This window comes from Elephantulus edwardii, unplaced genomic scaffold (genome assembly GCF_000299155.1).
Source record: "Elephantulus edwardii isolate Elephantulus edwardi_28Jun2011 unplaced genomic scaffold, EleEdw1.0 scaffold00146, whole genome shotgun sequence".
NCBI lineage: Eukaryota > Metazoa > Chordata > Mammalia > Macroscelidea > Macroscelididae > Elephantulus > Elephantulus edwardii.
The window spans coordinates 6609254-6628593 of record NW_006399896.1 but is presented as its reverse complement, the minus strand read 5'-3'; the positions used below and the strand labels follow the sequence as shown (position 1 = coordinate 6628593).

The window sequence follows — 19340 nt, the reverse complement described above, 5'->3', positions numbered from 1 at the left end:
ACAGAACAGTTGGCTTCTGCCTGATCCTACCCAGGTAAAGGAGGCAGCCAGCATTTACACAGCACAGGCATGTGGAGCGGGGTTTATCATCAACCACATGTGGTGTCAGTGGTGGGTGGTTTCAGTCTTTGCTAATTAGTTTGATAGAGTTCACATAGTGATAGGAAGGGGCACACTAGTGCAGCCCTCTTGTCACAGAGTGTGAAATGGTAGTCATGAATTGACAAGGCTATGTCTCAGACCACCAGTTAGGAATATTTAAGTTCTGTCTTCTAGCCTAGTAGGACCTTTTGTTCAGGTTCTTAAAGACCCCTGGCTGTCAGTTTCTGGCTGATGCCTCCTAAAGTCTGTGGTCAGCTAGTTCTCCTTCCTGGCCCACAGGTTTGGGGGCTCCCTGGGGTTTTACAGGGAGAGTCTACACTGTCCTGCACCAGTAAATCGCTCCTAGATGCTTCCATTCTTCCTTCCTGTAGGGATGCTCACCTGATTCCTGACCATACCATCCGGGCCCTGGGACACATTGCAGTGGCCCTGAGGGACACACCCAAGGTCATGGAGCCCATTCTGCAGATCCTGCAGCAGAAGTTCTGCCAGCCCCCCTCTCCTCTGGACGTGCTTATCATTGACCAGCTGGGTTGTCTGGTGATCACTGGAAATGTAAGGGCACTCCCTACCCAGGACTAGAGCTTTCCTCTGCCAGGTGCACCCCTCGTTAAATGCCTGTGTTACACGAAATGTGCAAATACCAACTTCATTAGCCTGTGATTGGATGAAGCATGCACAGTAATCCTACCAATGGGCTGTGCGACTTTTAAAATGGAAGAGAGTGCTGTACATGGGCCCCTAAATGCTGATTAAAAGGTGCTGGACTGACCATCATTGTTAATAATTTTAATGGTGTTTAAGCTATCATTTAGCTTTCTTTATGTGTGTATGTGTATATTTTAAATTTTCTGTGTGTGTACTGTCAAATCGGATCTGACTGGTACAGGAGGAGATTGTCTCTCCATCTCCATCAGTATCTTTTAGCTATTTAGGTGATGCTTACTTAAAGCTTTAGAAAACCTTTTAGGACCTGATGCTCTGTGACCCTAAGGGGTTCCCATCTGATTAATGAATGGGAGAGCCCTTCCGGTGTCCCTGGCAGTGCTTCTGTGCTATGGGCAGGCTTGGTCACAGACTCCCTTGTTTCATTCCAGCAATACATCTATCAGGAGGTGTGGAATCTCTTCCAGCAGATCAGTGTGAAGGCCAGCTCTGTGGTGTACTCAGCCACGAAGGACTATAAAGATCATGGCTACAGGTAACTCTACTGAGCCTCTTCTCACTCTCCATCACAATGGCATTTAGCTTTCTCTGAAAAGAGGGGATTAAGGAATTTGTCTCTGAAATAAATTTTAGCACTCTTTGCCCATAGGAACAGGGAGCAGAAACAGTCATGTGCTCCTTGTGCACATTTTGCCATGCCCACCTCTCTGTGTGTACTCAGCATCCACTTGGCCTTGGACATCACCTTGGGTGACCTCAGGGTTCCCGTGTCACAGCTCTGTGGTTTATCTAGTCAGTCCCTAAGATTGGAGCTCAACTCATCTTCCAGTTGTTCTGCTGTTAATTTTCATAGGGTTTTCAGAAGCATACTGTTTTCTAGTCTTCCTTAATCTGAGAGCTCTACTAAAGCCTGTCCACTATGCATAACCCCTCTGATATTTGACATGCTGGTGGCATAGCCTTTAGCATCACAGCACCCATAAGTTACCTCAGTACAGCAGACTGACAGACAAGTGAACAGAGTTCTCCTGGAGGACAAGGATGATGAAGCTTCATCTCCCTACTTTGGACATGTTGCTACAAGAGGTGGCTATTCCTTGGAAAGGGACATCGAGCTTGGAACGGTGGGGGACGAAGAAAGAGAGGAAGATTCTCAACCAGATAGATTGACACAGTGACTGCAGCAATGGTATTGAGTGTCAGAGATTGTGAAATTGGCACAGGACAGGACAAGGATCAAATCTGTTGTTCGTAGGATTAGTATGAGTCATACTTGATGGCACCTAACAATAGTAACTGCTGTTAAGTTGCTGTATTGAACTGCTGTAAAAACTGCATGCTCGTAGAAATCTATATGCTTTCTTTAGGACGAAATACCAGAAGTTGAAATTAATGAACCAAAGAGGAAGGCATTTTATATACTTTAATATTTTGTACTTTTATGAATCCTGACTTGTCTCCCATGGCAGGTTGTTTCTTTCCTTTAGCTGGCATGTCTTGAGAACAGGGATGTGTTTATTCATGTCTGAAAGAGATCGCTGGACCTGAGGGACATGGGAAGGCAGGAGAGGCCCTATCCCTTTTGGTGACATTGTATTATTTATCACCCAGGTGCCTCACTTTCCAGCTGTGGAAACCCAGTCTTCCTCTTTGTGACACTTCCTCCTAATCCTCCAAGTCTGTGCTGTTGGTGGGTCAAGTGCAGTCTCTAAATTCTGCTGTGACTAAGCAGCCTCCCTGTCTTCCTCCATCACACGACATACTGCCTTAGATTGTGCAGCTGAATGATATCATATATGAAAACAGCACCTGGCACCAAGGGTGCACTAAATAAACACTAGTTCTCAGTGTTGTTGTGTGCCTTCGAGTTGGGACCAAACCATTGCTTATCCTTCTCCCATGGAGCTACTGGTGAGTCACACTGCTTGTCTCTGAGATTGCAGCACAGCTTCTTCCAACTCGGCCCCCAGGCTCCCTAGCTCTCAGCACTCTTGTTCATTTAATCCATTCTCTCTGACCCCACCAGGAGCCCAGCCACCAGTGCAGCTACACTCTGGCCTGGGAGGGCAAGTTGACCCCTTCCTGCTTTTTCCATCTTGATTTCTGCTCTGAAACCAGCACTCAGGCAGAATCTTCCCTCAGAGTTTCTTTTCCTTGAAGCCATTGCTCTGGCACCTCCTTGCCTATCGCCCCATTCTGGGTCTTTGCTTTTGTCCTGTCTCCATGTTCTCACACCATGTGTGCACTCACCATTCATGGCCAACTTCACCTCTAGGTTCTTCTCTCATCAAATCTTCTCTCATCAAATCAGAGCTTCTCTGCAAGTGTCCTTGTCCTCATCAACAGAAGCATTTATGGCTGTTTGCTTACTGTGGGTGACAGAGATCTGCCTTGATACTGTGGCTGCCATCCGCGTCATGATTTCTAGGTACTCCTGACTGTGCTCAAGAGTGTTGTTTGTTGTTGCTAAATGCCATCAAATTGTAGGCTACTCATAGCGACCTTCTGAATGAAAGACCTGAACACTTGTATAACTTCCTTCATTTCTCCAAGTTCATAGGGTTTCCAGAGGCAAGTGGATGCCACTCCTGCTTCCAAGCTTGTTTTAATCGGGGAACTCCACCAAACACTGTCTGCCATGGGTGACCAATATTGCCACATCAAATATTTGGCCCCTGCTATAATCTTATGAAGGAGGGATTTACTGTCTGTATATTCTGGGGTTCAGAATCTCAAGCAGTGCACCCAGGGTTGTGAATGGGTGGACAGTATTCTGACTGCTCCCTGGTCCCCCCAGAGGAGCCTGAATAACCTGACTAGCTCTTGGCATCTATGGCTAAAAGACAGTATCAGCGTCACAGCCTAGTCCTATGTCCTAGTACACAGGTCAGCCCAGGACAGAGAGGGTGCTGACAAACCTGATCATCAGCCAGCAGCTGGCTTTCCAGATGGTGACAAGGAATTTAGGCTACTTATAATTTGAGGGAAAGCAGTAGTTGTCCAATGGCCTTCCATACAAAAGACCCTGCCTAATGCATACCTCATGCTTAAGCACCCTTACTCATCCACCCATGCTTGCATTGCTGTTAGGACTGTTGAGTTGAATATAACTTACAACAACCCTGTGAACAACAGAACTGAACCCTGTCCTTTCCCATCCCATCCTCACAGTCTCTGACACTTGACCCTATTGTTGCTGTCACCATGTCAGTCCATCTTGTTAGGGGTCTCCCTCTCCTTTGCTGACCTTCCACCTTTCTAGCATGATGACCCTTTCTAAGGAATAGCCTCTCTTAGCAATGTGCCCAAAATATGTGAGATGAACCTTCTCATCTTTGCCTTCAAGGAGCACTCTGGCTGCACCTTCTCCAAAACATCTGTTCTTCTGGCAGTCCATGCTCTTCTCCAGCACCGCAGCTCAAAGGCATCAGTTCTTTTCCTGTCATCCTTATTTGTTGTCCAGCTCTCAAGCACATTTGCCTCTTGTTGCTTGCGTGATGCTGTGATAATGAGCAGATCTCAGTGGTTTACACAGATAAGGGACAAAGGCCTGGCATTGTGCTTCTGAAAAAGAAATTAGTCACGGAGAACACTGTGGGTCAAATAGTCTGGCCATGTTTTGCATGGGGTCACCATAATTGGGATCAGACTCAGTGACCCCTGATGACAGTGTAATTGAAGGAAGAAAAGCAAAGCAGTTCTGGAAACCTGTTTGTCTGTGTGTGTCTGTGTTGTAGCCGACTTTGGGATTCATGAGGAAAACACCCTGACACTGTTGCAGGCCTTGAGGTGTGTAGATTTCTGAAACTAAACAAGTCCCTTTGGAGTCCTACTGTAGCTCAGAGAAGATTTCCAATGTCACTTCCTTTGCAGGCTGTTGTTCTTACAAAGATGGAGTTCGTATCACCTCTGGTGTTCCTTGTGTACAGAGGGCAGCACTGTGAGCCAGACTTAGGGCTTATGCCAACTTGTCCTACTCCTCAGTGGGGTCCAGCCTTGGAGGCAGGGGCAAGGGTGTGAGTTGGGTAGAGTCGAGGGCCCCTGGTGCCACCGTTGCTTTCTGCCATGTGATGTTCCCCCTCTGTAGGCACTGCTCCTTGGCAGTCATCAATGCCCTAGCCAACATTGCGGCCAACATCCAGGACGAGCACCTTGTGGACGAGCTGTTGATGAACCTGCTGGAGCTGTTCGTGCAGCTGGGCCTGGAAGGGAAGCGAGCCAGTGAGCGGGCCAGCGAGAAGGGCCCTGCCCTGAAGGTAGGAGTTTCTCACATCTGTCTACCTGGTGGCCTGACCTGAGGTACCACCCTAGGTGAAGTGTGGTGGTTTAGATCGGGGTGAGTGGCAGCTTTCTCCCTGAGGAATGCTTCTAGGGGCTATGGAATAAAATCCCTTGTAGATGGTGTCTGGTTTGTGGGTGGCATCTACCCCACCTAGGGAGGGCATGTGGCTGCAGCCCAGTGACCACTGCCCAGATGGTCTCCTTTATCCCTCATCCATAGCAAATGGTGAGGAATGGCTAGGGCCAAGTTTGACCTCCATTTAGGCTGTCTGAAGGAGGCCACTCTGCAGGGATGGACAGAACATCCTGTCTTGATCCTCTAAAGAGAGCGGCTGAGGAGGGAGGAGGTAAGGACAGACAGCCTTCTTCCCCGTCACCTCCGTATTAGCAGGTCCCGTGGGCATTTACCCCTCTCCTTGGTTTCCATATTCCTCCTCTTCTGTCGCCTTCTGCTTCCCTCCTTCCCTTCTCTCAGGTCACTTACTGTTTACCAGATACCGTTCTCAGTCAGGGCTCAGTGTCCTTTCTCTCCAAAGGACCAGGCTGCAAATTTTCAGGCATCATAGAGCACTTAGTCTCCATCTGCCAGGGTAGCATAAAAGCGGCGCAAACAAGGCGTAGCAAGCAGTTATTGCTGTGTTCCAGTGAAACTTCATTTCCAGCAGCAGGTGGCAGATAGTAGAGTTCCAGAAGTGAGTGCAGGGTATAGTGGGAGGAGACAGAAGAGGAGATTTGACCATGCCAGGGCACTTTGGTTTAGGGTAGTAGGAGACCTCTGAGGAGGTCAAGTCCAAGCTGGTCGCTGAGTGAAAACTGGCCAGGAGCTGCCCAGCAAAGGATCGGCTGATGCAGAAAAGGACCCTAAGACCTGTGGCTGGATTGAGAATCACCGGCTCAGCCTTCCTCTTCCAGATCCCCTGAGAACATGCTACGTGCCTGGCACCTGTGAGAGGAGGGAGTTGTAGCTGATTTGTGCCTTTGGTATGGAAAGCTGAGCACTGTGCTGCACCTATGTAGGGAGTGTGTCGGAAACCGTTTTCCTTCTCTCCCCAGGAATTCCCCTCAGTACTAGAATGGTTCCTCCTGGCTACCAGCTGCTTGGCTCACCACATGCTTAACTGAGTGTCAGGAATGAGGCTTCTGTGTGTCATTCTTGGGCTAGAGTTGAGCCATAGTGCCTTGTGAGGGACCCTTTGTCCACCCACCAGGCCCATGCTATGCATGCTCGTCCTTCCAAGAAAATACTTCCCGTTTGCCAGCCAGAGGGGGACGCACTTGCTTGTTAAACTGCTGCTCTGCCCTCTCAGAGCACAGGATGTATGCAGGAGGGCAAGCATGAGGGTGCAACACATCTGAGTGTGGGAGGCAAGCCCAGGATGTGAGCCCAGGATGAACTTAGATGCCACCTGGGGTCTGAGCCCGGATGCCAGACTGTGGTGTCAGATGTGGCCGTGAACCCAACATGGGTAAGTAGTTGCCAATGTTGGGCCCAAGCTTAGGGTTTTAATGTCGTCCAAAACATAAGCCTGAGCTTGGATAGAAGCCTGGAATATGAACATTGAAGTGAGCATGGGCATGCACTTGGGTCTGTGCTGGCCCTGTGCATGAAGTGAAAGCATAGGCCAGAGTTTGGGGTTGGAGTACAGTGTTGGGCCTGTTCATGGGCCAAGGTGTGGGAGTGGGGAGGAGCATAGGTGTGAACTTGGGTGTAAAGCTGGGCTTCAGCATGAAAGACCTCCTTGGGGAACTGATTGGAATGGTCTCTGTCACTGAGCAGCTGAGTGACCCTAGCAAGCTACTTGGGCCTCTTATTGCTCACCTACAGATTAAGATAAATGAGTGCTGTGCTTCTAAAGCACTTGGCACATTGCAGATGCTGGCCGCTGTGCACTGTGCTGTCACTGGACACGTGTAATGGGTTGAATGTGCTGCCTCTGGCTGATCAACATGTGCCATGGCTTAGCCATGTTGCAAACTCACCCAGTGTTTGTATCCCCAGGAAACATTATTTACTTTTAAGTAACCTATAATTTTCCCTAACTGGAAAGAATGTGTTTATTGTAAAAAAGATACAGGGAAATAAAAATTGTCAAGTGAAAATCATTCTGTAATCTCTCTACTCAAATATAACCAATGTTAACATTTGAACCTTTCCCCTACATTGTTTATGTGTTTATGTATGTATTTTACGTATGGGGGTTTCTATCTTAGCTTACCCTTCTGAATCCTAATTCCTAAAGGCATTTTCTTTTTCCTTTCTTGTTTATTTGATTCATCAACTTTATCTTCTTTTTTACTCTGATTCAGTGTAAGTTTATAAAGTAAATTGCTTTTTCATCCAACCATTCACATACATTTTGTTTTATAACCTAAATGACAGTTCCATAATGGAATTTTCCTTCTTCCTTCCATTATTTCTGATATCCTTTCCTCCTATCCTACCCATTCCTGGCTTTCAGGGCTCTATCCTTAGGTAAATGCTGCTCCTTTGACCTTATGTGATAGGTTTTTCTAAGTGGCTCCTTGGTAATTGGTCATTTTGCAGGCCTGTTTATTGTTTGGTTGAAAGTTGAGCCACATGTGTAAGTTTTGTTCCACATTGGAAGGGTGACTACAGTTCATAATCTTGGGGTTTCCAACAGTTTCTTCCAGAGCAGTAAACCTGGCCTTTTTGTGTTGTGGTTTTTTTTTGTTTTTCTTTTGCCCCACATTCCCTTCCAGCCTGTCCAGGTTCTTTACTGTGATCCCTTCTACTGTGGTCAGTGGTGAGAGATGGGCACCATCAAGTTTCTCTGGTCTCAGGGTCATAAAGTTGAGGTCCACGTGGTCCATTAGTCCTTAAGACTAATTTTTCACCCCTTGTTCCTTTTCTCCCCTCCCCCTCCCTTCCTTGTTCCAGACAGGGAGAGACCAGTGGCTGCTCCTGAGAAAGTGAGTGGCTCTCAAGCTTTTAAGGCTCAAGTTGCTGCTCACCAAAGTAGGGTGTTGAATGTTCTCTTTGTGGCCTGTGCTGTGTCAGTTGATCTTGATGTCCCCTGAGACCATAGTCCCAAGCCAGCACCTCACTCCCTTAGGGTGTTTATAATTAAGAAGCTTATAAAGCATCGCACTTGTTTGACGGATGTGTTGCAGCACAGACTGATGTAAATGTGGAAGTGTCACCCACCAAGCTGTATGTGCTTATGGATGTAGTTTCTTACACCTGCCTATGTCTGTCTCTCTGGCCTGTCTACCTGTGTATTACTGCTCTTTGTTTCTTATGTACCTCTCTGCATCTTCCCTGTACTTTGTGACACTGTGATAATCACCCCTTGGTGTATACTGCCTTTCCTTTAACTCGTCTTCCTTCTGTTATCTCTTTGGGGAGCTCTGGTAGCCTAGCCCATAGGGAGTTGCCCCGCTAACCCAAAGGTTTGTTCCTCTGATGGTTCAAATCTCCCCAGGAGAAAGAGGGGCGGTTTCTTCCTGTGCTGTCCTCAGAAACCCAGTGGGCAATGGCTATTAGTTCCAACTCAGAGCAATGACTTTGTATTTTATTATCTGGTTTTTTACTCCCCCAATTCCCATCTCATCCAAGAATTATTCCTTCTGTGTGTAAACCTCTCTTTAGCTTGTTGAGTAGTTGCCTTATGTTGTATTTGTCCTTTAGTGACTAACTTCTTTCTGTCACATCTGCAGGTACCCTGTGAAGTGACTAAGCATTGTTTGCACACTGTCTTTTCAGCAACTCTCTGGTATTTAATTGTGCAAAAGGAGCCTCGTTTATTTATCTTGCTAGTCTTTGACGTTGGTCTGAGCTTCTTGCTGACACAGGCTGTCCTTTTCCAGGCCTCAAGCAGCGCGGGAAACTTGGGCGTGCTCATTCCTGTTATCGCAGTGGTAAGTATTCATGCACTGGATCACCTCACACCGCCGAGACTGCGTACGTTGTCAACATGGCCGATGATGCACACAGATTCCTTGGGGAAGAATATGGTCAGCTGTGGCAGTCCTGAGGATGTAGTCTGGCTTTAATCATCCTGCCTCTCTCCATCCCCTCCCTAAGGGCTGCCCGCTCTTGGCCCCTGGGCTGCCTCAACTCCAGTTTCCACCATGTCTCTTTCCTGTGAGGTTCCTGCTCCTACCCACTCTGGTGGGATGACATGAGACTGGTGAACTTCCTGTCGGGGTTTGAGCATTTACCTGCACCCCTCGGTCTCCTGAGGGAGGAGCTGATGTGCTGTGTACTGGGTGAGCTTGCAGAGGCCTGTCCACCATGGCGCTCAGTGCTGCTCAGCCCCCTGCCGCTGCTGAGCAGTACTCCATCTTGTCCAGTTCTATCTTGTCCAACTGGCCCAGCTGTTTATTCCATTTTCCATTTGCTCCCTGTCCCAGGTCTAGGCCCTCTGAGCTCTAACTAGATGTCAGCCTCTAAATCAGTAATTTCCGCTTTCACATCTTATTCTTGCTACCCAGTTCCTTCACACCCATCACCCCTGGTTCAAGTCTTCAGCATTGACATCTGTGTCCCATTTCAGCTGTTTCATTATTGTTGTTATGTGCCATTGAGTCACCTGTGACTCATAGGGATCATATGTATAACAGCTCTGAAGCCTGCCCTGTCCTGAGCCAGTCTCATTGACTCCCGACACCTCCCATTGCCCCAGTTACTGTATCAACCCATCTCATCCAGGGTCTTCCTCTCCTGCCCTTCCTTCCACCCTTCCAAGCATGATGTCCTTCTCCAAGGTCTGGTCTCACCTGACCACGTGCCACAGTATGTGAGATGGAGCTTCAAAATCCTAGCCTCCAAGGTTTATTATTAGTTTTCTTTAATAATAAATTGTCACTTCTATCTGTGCTCCTTTACTCCCTCTTTTCCCCCTAGTATTATGGTTAGAGCAGGAAGACAAGTTCAAGACCACTGTAGTCTTTATGGGTGTCTGGGAGCCACATGTGTGCCTTGAGAAAAGAAGATGGAGTGTGTGATAGAATGGGGCTGCAGGCCTCAGGGCCTCTGCATCTCCTGGGATGTGCCACCTCTGTGTCTATAACCATGAGTACTTCCTCAGCCTTTGACTAGTTTGAGGTTTTCTGGTTTTCTTGTTATGTGCCATGGAGTCAGAACCAACACATTTGCTGACCCTCCAGTGGGTTCTCAGAGGCAATAAATCACATGGGAGGAGATTGCCCATCCTTTTCCCACAGAGTGGCTGGTGGATTCGGGATTGCAGTACAGCTTCTGCAGTATAAAGCCACTAGAACTCTGTAGGAATTCTCTCTATAAAGGTATTTTTGTTGTCATGTACTATAGAGTCAGAACTGAAACATATAGCTGACCCACCAGCAAGTTTTTAGAGGCAGTATAGCTCCCGTCTTTAAGGGTATTTTTCATCTAAAACCTCCATTGATTAATTTTTTTAAAAGCTTTTTTAACTTTAACATGACTCTTGACAAGTTGTGTTTTAGAAGTGTCATGGTATGAGAAGAAACCTAGAGAGAAAGATGAGGAGTGTGGGGTCCCCAGCACTCTCTGGGGCCTGCTGAGCAGTTCTACCTTGTGGAGGGGAAGAGGCTGGTACTAGTACTAGCTTTGTGACTGTGAGGGCTGGTGTTTTCAGTGACGCCAAATCAGTGTGTTCTAGCATCTATGAACACCTTCACCCTGTTCTGATGACAAGGGTAATAGAAACAGCGGAAATCTGCAAGGGCCTTGTCCATGTGTCAGACTGGTACATTGAAGTCAGACCTCTTGGAGCTGCCCAGGCCATGCTGGGCATCCTGGGTCTGCTGTGGGACCCATGGGTGAGTGACTTCGCCTTCTGAACCTGCTCCGCTGCAGGCTTTCTTACAGCGATGGGCTGATGCCTAGTGTATGTCCTAGGGCACAGAATGGTGCCAGCTGCTGTGAGTGTGACTGTTGTCAGCCTGCTGTGTGTGACAGGTCAGCACACTCACTCAAAACCCTCATGTTTCCTCCCCCACTGTGATCTTTGACACAGACACACTGAATATTGTACTAACAGAAGTTAATGGTTATATTTTGAGGGAGGTAACAAATATTGACTTGATTGCTCAATAAGGAGCCCAGAGCATGTGACCTCTGTGCATTTGCCTTGTAATTTACCCCTTGCACTTTATGGAGAAGCATCATTTTCCTTTGCATTTTGCTTTTAAGATGTAGGTAGTGTGTTTTGGATTTTTTTTTTTTCAAGAGTGGGTTGAATTACTCTGGCGAAGTACTGAATCAGGATGGGCCTGATTCCATGCTCAGACTTCAGGCTCTTTGTCCTTTAGCTTTAAGGATAATCCTTTTTCAGAAATGTTGAAAAAATTGCTTCTATTGGTATCTAGCAACATTTTAAACCTTTTGGAGCATGTGTGATGCTAGATGTCTATCTAGCTTCTCTACTGTCTGAAAGCAGTGATTGAGTGAAATATGCCTTTTGCCGCTTTTAAACTTACTTCCTTGATGCCATGAAGTGAGGGTGTAGACTGCTATGTTTGAAGCCCTTTTTGAAAGCTGTGCTCTCGGCAAGCTCTGGTGGCCTAGTGGCAAGAAGATGCACTGAAATCCTAGAAGTACGCGGTTCGAATCCACCAGATGCTCTGCTGGAGAAGGAGGGAAAATCTCCTCCTGTACCAGTCAGATCTGATTTGACGGTACACACACACAAAATAATAAAAATAAAATTTAAAAAAAAAAGAAAGAAAGCTGTGCTCTCTCGCTTTTCATCAAAATGTGCATATTCCCAGGGTTTTGTATTTGGTTTCAGGAAGCTAAGTGGGAAGTTCCCCCTTCTGAATTAGATGCTCTCTAAATGTAGACAATAACAAGAAACCCTTTCAGCTCTTGCTGTGCACTAGACATGACCTCTAGAATCCTTTTAATAACTCTGAGGTGAAGATGCTGTTATCAGTCCCATTTTATAGATGAGGAAACCGAGATCAAACCATTTCCAGTGTGGCAGAAGTGTTGGAGCCAGGACTTAAAGCAAGGCAGCAGAACCCAAGCTCAGAATGTGCACTCTTCACTGTTCTGTTGTTGTTGTGTGCCATCAAGTCAGAACTAACCCATAGCTGACCCTCCAATGGGTTTGCAGAGGCAGTTTAATCACACAGAAGGAGATTGCCCATCTTTCTCAGTGGAGTAGCAGCTGGTGGATTCAAATCGCATGTCTTTGGAATGGCAGTACAGCTCCTTACCAGTAGGCCACTGAACTCCCTAATTTTTTATCACTGTCCTAACTGCCTTGGAAAATGGACAGGGTATTTCTATAAGAGAGGCACAAAGGACATTTCAAGTGGATGAAGATGAAGGGGGGAAAACTGGAAATGGACTGCTTCTAGCCAGTCCTGGAACTTGATGAAGCCTACCCTGGATCCACATGGATGGGCATAGAGACAGTAGAAATGACTGGCTTTTCTGAGTGGAACAGGCTTGGCAGAGGGCTAAAGTGGGAGGAGTTTTGAGATAACCGCATTGAGGAATGGTACGAAGAGGAGGAACCAGCAGTTAAGACAGGAATATGTTTGGAAATACAAGACATGCACCAGCCAAGAACAGCATTCTTGCTGTTCAGGGGGCAGGATGCTAGCAACATCAGGTCTCCCCCAGCAGTGGGGAAAGTGTGGCAGAGAAGGCTTTGATATTGGCCTGTCCCAATCAGCTCTCAGTAGGGCCTAAGGGCAAAAGCCAGGGCACGTGGTAAAGGAAGAGGGGAGATGGTTCAGAGGTGTGCTCCAGGGCATCACCATCCTGGCTTGACTTCAGGCCCTGCCACGTACTGGATCAGGGGCCTTGATGAGGTAACTCATGCTGAGGTGGCCTCCTGGTCCAGTTGCAGGTGCTCTTTCTGCTAGCTCTGATGTCAGCCACCAGATCATTCCCTGGCCAGTGACATAGGGGCTGAGGCCAAGCTATCCTGCCTTCAGTCCCAGCCCTCAGTCACTGCCTCAGCTCCGAGGAGATTGTTGAGCCTTTCCAAGCCCTGCCTTCCTCACATGTGGGATGGAGAGAGCCCCCTAAAGAGTTGAGGGTCAGACTCACATAGTCGCACACAGCTCATGGGGAACTGTCACTGTCACTCTTGAGTCAGCCCTTCACAGCATACATGTTGCGCCCCTGGATTATGGTCACATTTATCCAGCCCTGAGAGGAAAGGACACTGGCACATCCATCAGATGGCACCTGCCTAATCTCAGCCCATCTCACCAGGGTGTCATACTCACATTCACTCCGTTCCTGTGTCTGAGGAATATAGCTGAGGTGGGTGAGCCCATACAGAGTGCAGCACTTCTAGAACCCCAAGTGTCCACACCAAGTGCTGGACTCTGCCCTCAGGTGAACCAGCCTAAGCGCTTCAAGAATGTTGGCCACTCAGTATTGGAAGCTTGCCTGGAGTGTGTTGGTGTGTAGAGGGATACAAGTGAATTTTTGCCAACCTCAGTAGTTTTCTACATATTCCAGCTATTTTTAACTTGACCTTTGTTATTAATTGTGCTTCAAAATTAGGGAAAATTGTGACAGATACATGGTAATAGTGGTTCTGTTTATTTCTCTCTTAAGGGGTCAACAGAGCTGTGTATATACACTGTCCTCTGGGCAGCAGTGAGGTGACAGGAAAAGGCACAGATGGCAGCATCACTGTGGAACATCAGCCTCCAGGGCACTAAGGCCAGATCTCTCATGTGCATAGAACGTGCCACAGATTTTCCCTGCTGTGCATCTGAGATGGTGGTGACTGCCTGCCATCCTTGCTGGAACTGAGAATTACATCCTTCACTTCAGTTCTGGGGTTTGTGTTCAGATGGGAGCCCTGGCTGAAGATCAGGGGCCACCAGGGTAGGAGGTGCCAGGTCTGTGTTCTGAAAGCTCTGTGGATCCTCTAGGTAACGCCTGTCTCCATTAACTTCTGTCAATTCATAGCACTGTTGATAGTGCAGCATTGATTCTCACAAGCTACTCAAGAGCTGTAGCATGGCCTCCCTCATGCTGCCTCGATTTAGGATTGATAGTTTGAATCCTGCACATCACAATGCCACGCATGCCTGTTGTTGTGATTGAGTGAACACCTCATCACGGCATACTCAGAGTGCCACCTTTAGGACTTGATGGGGTTGGTGACCCTGCCCAGGAAGAGCAGACAACTAGTGCGGTGCTCGTAAACCAGGAACAGGAAGGGACGGTCAACGGTGAAACGGACTTGTGTAGACAGCGGCATAAAGCCCACGGTGGTCACGGCGGCTGCCTGGGTGCCCTCCTCGTTCACCATGATGGTGCCTTGGTGCTTGAACTGTTGTGGACAGAGTGGAGAGGTCTCAGACTTCATAGGCTGATGCCCAGGCTACAGAGACCCTCATTCAGGGAAGGAATCTGAAGACTACAAGTAAAGCCAAACTCACTACAGGACAGGATGCACACACTTGAGAAAGTCTGAGATTGCCGACCCTGTGTGCTGATCATGCTTAGACGTCCTGCTGCACAGGAAAATTTTTTTGTCTTTAAACTCAAGAATCATATTCACTCTTCAAAGTGCACGTAGAGCAAGAGGCCTGTGGGGCTAGGACAAGAGACTCACCCCCTAATCCCATCATTTGGAACACACATGGCATGGGTAGGGACCTAGTCCCCAACTCATTCCTTATCTGGGGTGTATGTCCATAAGTAGGGGGCCAAATGTGTCCTCTCTCTCGGACACACGTCCATGTATAGGGAGGCCTGGTCTGACCTCCCTCTCTCTGGGGCGCACATCCATGGGTAAGGAGCCTGGTGTGTCCTCTCTGTCTAGGACACATGTCCATGTGTAGGAAGCCTGGTCTGACCTCCCTCTCTCTGGGGCGCACGTCCATGGATAAGGAGCCAGATGTGACCTCTCTGTCTAGGGCGCATGTCATGTAGGGAGCGTGGTGCGTCCTCTGTCTGGGGCACACGTCCACGTGTGGGAAGCCTGGTGTGTCCTCTCTGTCTGGGGTGCACATCCCTGTGTAGGAAGCCTGGTGTGACCTCTATGTCTAGGGCACACGTCCATGTGTAGGGAGCCCGGTGTGTCCTCTGTCTGGGCCGCACGTCCACATGTAGGGAGCCTGGTGTGTCCTCTCTCTGGGGCGCACGTCCACGTGTAGGGAGCCCGGTGTGTCCTCTCTCTGGGGCGCACGTCCACGTGCAGGGAGCCCGGTGTGTCCTCTGTCTGGGGCACACGTCCATGTGTAGGAAGCCTGGTGTGTATGTGTCTTCTCTTTTTCATGTCACCAGGCCCAGATCTGATTCATGGCTACTCCTCTTTGCTTCCATGAATTGACCTCCACGAGCTGCCCCTTATGGACCTAAATGTGTTCCCACATGCAGGAAAGACTGTGTGTCGACCATACTCCAAGGGGCAGCACCTCTCCAGCTTCCCTGTGCACTGTCGGGCTAGGAGCAGGTGTGCATGGGAGCTGACCAGGCCTTGGGTAGGGAGGCAGGAGCCAGAGAGCCTTACCAGGTCAATGACAATCTTTTCCTGGGCGATCCCCGACGTGTTGCTGTTTTTGTCAAACAGTGCTGTGATCCCCATTGTCCTGAGAGCTGCTACCAGATTATAATTCTTCTCTAGCTTGAATTTTGGCAGAAGCACTTCTCTAGTTCTGGAATACAAGAAGAAAAATGCCAAATGCTGTCAGCCACAGGAAGTTTCCCAGGTTATAAGAGAACTATGCTTTTGTCTTTAAATGTCCACAGTCACCACACTCCCCCTCGACCCCTAAGCTCTGAGTCGCATTTATCCCAGAGTGGACATAGCATTTGGTAAGACCTTTAACCAGTGCTGTCGGCTGAGGACTTCAGCAGGACTGTCCTTTTGTAAGTTCATATCTGTAACATTGAGACACGTGACTGTCGTGTGGTTATCCCTGTGTGCTGTGTCATTCACTTCCTGTCTGCAAGGCCAGCAGCAAAACTTCTCCTGGTTTATACGGTTTATGGTTTGAAGTGCTAGAAAGGATTCTCTTATTTGACTTGCTAGTTGCAGGCATCTCTTGTTTTGTTAATTAAGGTCCAAGTCATACCCACGCCATGCTCAGTGCTCTGTATCAGCCTCAGCTCAGTCACCACCAAATTGACACCAACAACCATAGTGTCAGAGCTCTCTACCAGCTTTGGAGGAGTAAGAGTGGAAGCTTGTTTTCTGTGTGGTAACCTAAAAGGGTCTCCTCCTGGGGAGGCCTGAGTTCTTGAACCTAGTAGGAGCCAGCTGCTGAGTGATCTTGGACAGGGATCTTGTGTCTGAGGTACAGGGCTAACTGAGAGAAGGGGCAGACTGATTACACTTCTTGTGGATCAAGGCTATGGCCGTGGGGCAGTGAGATTGGGAAACACAGGCAATTACAGGGTGACCTTTTCAAGGGAGACTCTACAGGGCTTGCTGATTAATCTCCTGAATCTAGAGCTTCTGCTAGGAACCTACGTTTCAGTCCTGTTGCAAGCCTTTGTGTTCTTGTCTTGTGAAGAGCCCAGAGCACTTGTTGTTTTTAATGTGAGCCAGGCCAGTACAGGGAGGCCCCAGGTGGAGCAGATTGCTTGTACTTGATGACTGGCTTGGAGGTTGTTGGTCAAACACACCCAGAGATACCTGGAAAGGTGGATCTGAAGAACTGCTGCTCATGAGTCCCAACCTTGGAAACACTTGGTCTCTTCAATCCCCTCACACACATGGTCATCAAGACTCAGAACCAACTTCGTAGCAGCTAGCAACAGCCAGTGTCCGGTGACACAGAAAGGTGACCTCTTTCTTCCTCCTGCCATGACCCAGGAACAACCAAAACCAAGCCTGTTGCCACTGAGTCGATTCCAATAATGGCAGGTCTGTGTGACCAGAGTGAAACTGTGCCCCACAGGGTTTCCAGTGGCTGTGTGCTCGGCTGGGCACCACCAAGTGCATTCAAACCGCCAGCTTTTCAAGTTAGCACAGACCATTTATACCACTCTTGGACTTAGTTCAGATAAGTTTTTGTAAAGCTGCAGTTTTAACTATGGAATAAGAAATAATAGAGGGAAAAAATGTGATTCCTTTCTTCAGTGGACTTGTTGGGCAGGGGAGTAGGGGAATTAGTGCTTGATAAATGCCAGCTAGTTCCTGGCATCTGAGAGCTAGACAATGAAAAAGGATGACAGGAAAAGAATTGATGCCTTTGAGCTATGGTGTTGGAGAAGAGCACTGAACATCCCATGGACGGCCAAGAGAACAAACAGATATGTCTTGGAGAGGGTACAGCTCTTGTGAGGCTGGAATGATGATGCTTTGCCTCACATACTTGGGGCATGATGCTACATTCCTTGGAGAGGGACATGATGCTGGGAAGGGTGGAAAATCAGTGAAGGAGAGGAAAACCTCAACCAGGTGGATTGACAAGGTGACTGCTGCAGTGGGCTCTTGTGTGTCAGCAAGTATGAGGATGGGGCAGGACAGGACAGGGTTCAGGTCATTTGTCATGGGGTCACTGTGAGTCGTACTCAACTCAGTGGCACCTAACAACAAGTTCCTAGCAATATGAGTGACACCCAGGCCGTTTCTTCTCACAGCAGCCCTAGATGAAGCTGTTGCTTGGGACACAAACAAGTGGTGGAGCTAGGATTATCTCAAAAGAGGTTCCAGGTCACCTGAAACTGCCATTATAGAGAACAGATGTGTTTTTCAGAAATCCTATGTGATCATCTCTTACCAAGAAAGACATTTGGGCTGAACTGAGAAACCACCAGTCTTCCTCCCCCTCCTCATCTCTCCTCCTCCTTGACCCACCCCTTCTGGAGATGAGTTGTTACATACCCGCCCACAGTACCTGTTTGTCATGCTCTTCTGCCACCGCTCCACCACCTGGGGCACCAGCTGTGCTTCAAGGGTCTTCATGCCTGACAGCTTATGGGGGACCACAATGAGCATGCTGATGCCGCCCACATACTCCAGCTGGAGGACCTCACAGTCCAGCTCCTGATCAGTCGCTGCCAGAAAGGTCCCCTTGGTCTGCATCATGGGCACCTTGACCACCTCACGCTCATTCAAACGAAAGTTGTGGTTGTGAGTCATTTCCACAGGGAACTTGTTCACCCAGGAGCCTGTAAGTTTGCCAAAAGCAGACTTGGTTAAAATGCCTTTTAGAAGGGAGCCCTGGTGAGCTCTGTTGGCCTATTGGCAAGAGGCTGCACTGCATTCCCAGAGGTACGTGGTTCAAATCCAGCAGATGCTCTGCTGAAAAAGGAGGGGCAATCTCTTCTTGTACCAGTGAGATCCAATTTGACAGCAAACACACACACAAAAGTAATAAATACATTAAAAAAATGCCTTTTAGAGTGCTGGTCCTTGCCCCAAAGTGAGTGTAAGTTGCTGGAGGTGTGTTCACATGCACAGTGCAGCTCCTGCTCCCCAAGTCTTAACTCACCAGGTTTGGGAAAGCTCAGAATTCCTGGGGCAGGGAGTGTTGGTGCTGCTCTAGGACCATGCTTTGAGAACCTCAGCCTTAGAGAATTCACAGAAGATGCAAATGTGGTGGCCTGAGCAGAAGATTTCTGGAAGATGTGAATGTGACTGCCTGAGTGGACTAAGCCTTAGAGGATTCCTTCAAGATGCAAATCTGGCCGTCTGGTCAGACTCTGCCTTAGAGGATTCCCTGAAAATGCAAATGTGACAGATTCTGCCTCAGAGGATTTCTGAAAGATGCGAATGTGGCAGCTTGGGCAGATTCTTCCTGAGATTCTGATACATGGTAGTAGTGTGGCTGTTAAGACATTTCCCTGGCCTGACCTTCTGCTTCATTTATAAAATGTATAGCTTTGAGCTAACTTCCAACCCGTGTGATGATTTCACCTCTCACACTCTGACCCTGTAACAACCCTCAGGACACACTGGCCAGCGAGATCTCTACGTCGTACTTGTGTACAGTGCTGTGGAGTTCTGAGTAAGTGAGTATGTTTCAGCTCTGAAAATAATGTGTATCAGACTGCTGTTAGGTACCATCATGTTGGTTTTAGTTCAGAGCAGTCCTGGGGACAACAGAACAGAACACTGTGCATCCTGAGAAGATGTGATAGGCTGTACTCTGATAGAGCACATTGTTAGAGCCTCTGGTCAGGTAGTCCATCTCACGGAGAGTTTTCATCTTTCTCACTAACCCTCTACTTTAGCAAGTCTTCCTTCCTTATAAAACATGTACAAGGTACCCAAGACCTTCCTCACTTCTAAGGACTGTACATCTAAGAAGGATTTGTTTGTTCATGTGTTTGTCCATGGTATGTGCCATGTTCTTCATTCCCACAGTTCGGAGGTGTCAGTTCTTCTTCA

The 19340-nt window shown here is 48.1% G+C and overlaps 2 protein-coding genes across 2 annotated transcripts in view; one reads left to right on the top strand and one right to left on the bottom strand.

The window, feature by feature from the left end:
- The window catches only part of PI4KA (phosphatidylinositol 4-kinase, catalytic, alpha), a 196063-nt gene that overhangs the window by 94244 nt on the left and 82479 nt on the right, over positions 1–19340 (top strand). The window contains exons 16-19 of the mRNA XM_006894563.1: positions 474–657; positions 1200–1303; positions 4856–5024; positions 8878–8928. Of these exons, the coding sequence (XP_006894625.1) occupies positions 474–657; positions 1200–1303; positions 4856–5024; positions 8878–8928 (508 nt within the window). The remainder of the gene's footprint in view (positions 1–473; positions 658–1199; positions 1304–4855; positions 5025–8877; positions 8929–19340) is intronic.
- SERPIND1 (serpin peptidase inhibitor, clade D (heparin cofactor), member 1) overlaps positions 14133–19340 on the bottom strand; it is a 9699-nt gene continuing 4491 nt past the window's right edge. The window contains exons 2-4 of the mRNA XM_006894562.1: positions 17845–18118; positions 15510–15654; positions 14133–14324 (exon numbers count right to left, since the gene is read on the bottom strand). Of these exons, the coding sequence (XP_006894624.1) occupies positions 14133–14324; positions 15510–15654; positions 17845–18118 (611 nt within the window). The remainder of the gene's footprint in view (positions 14325–15509; positions 15655–17844; positions 18119–19340) is intronic.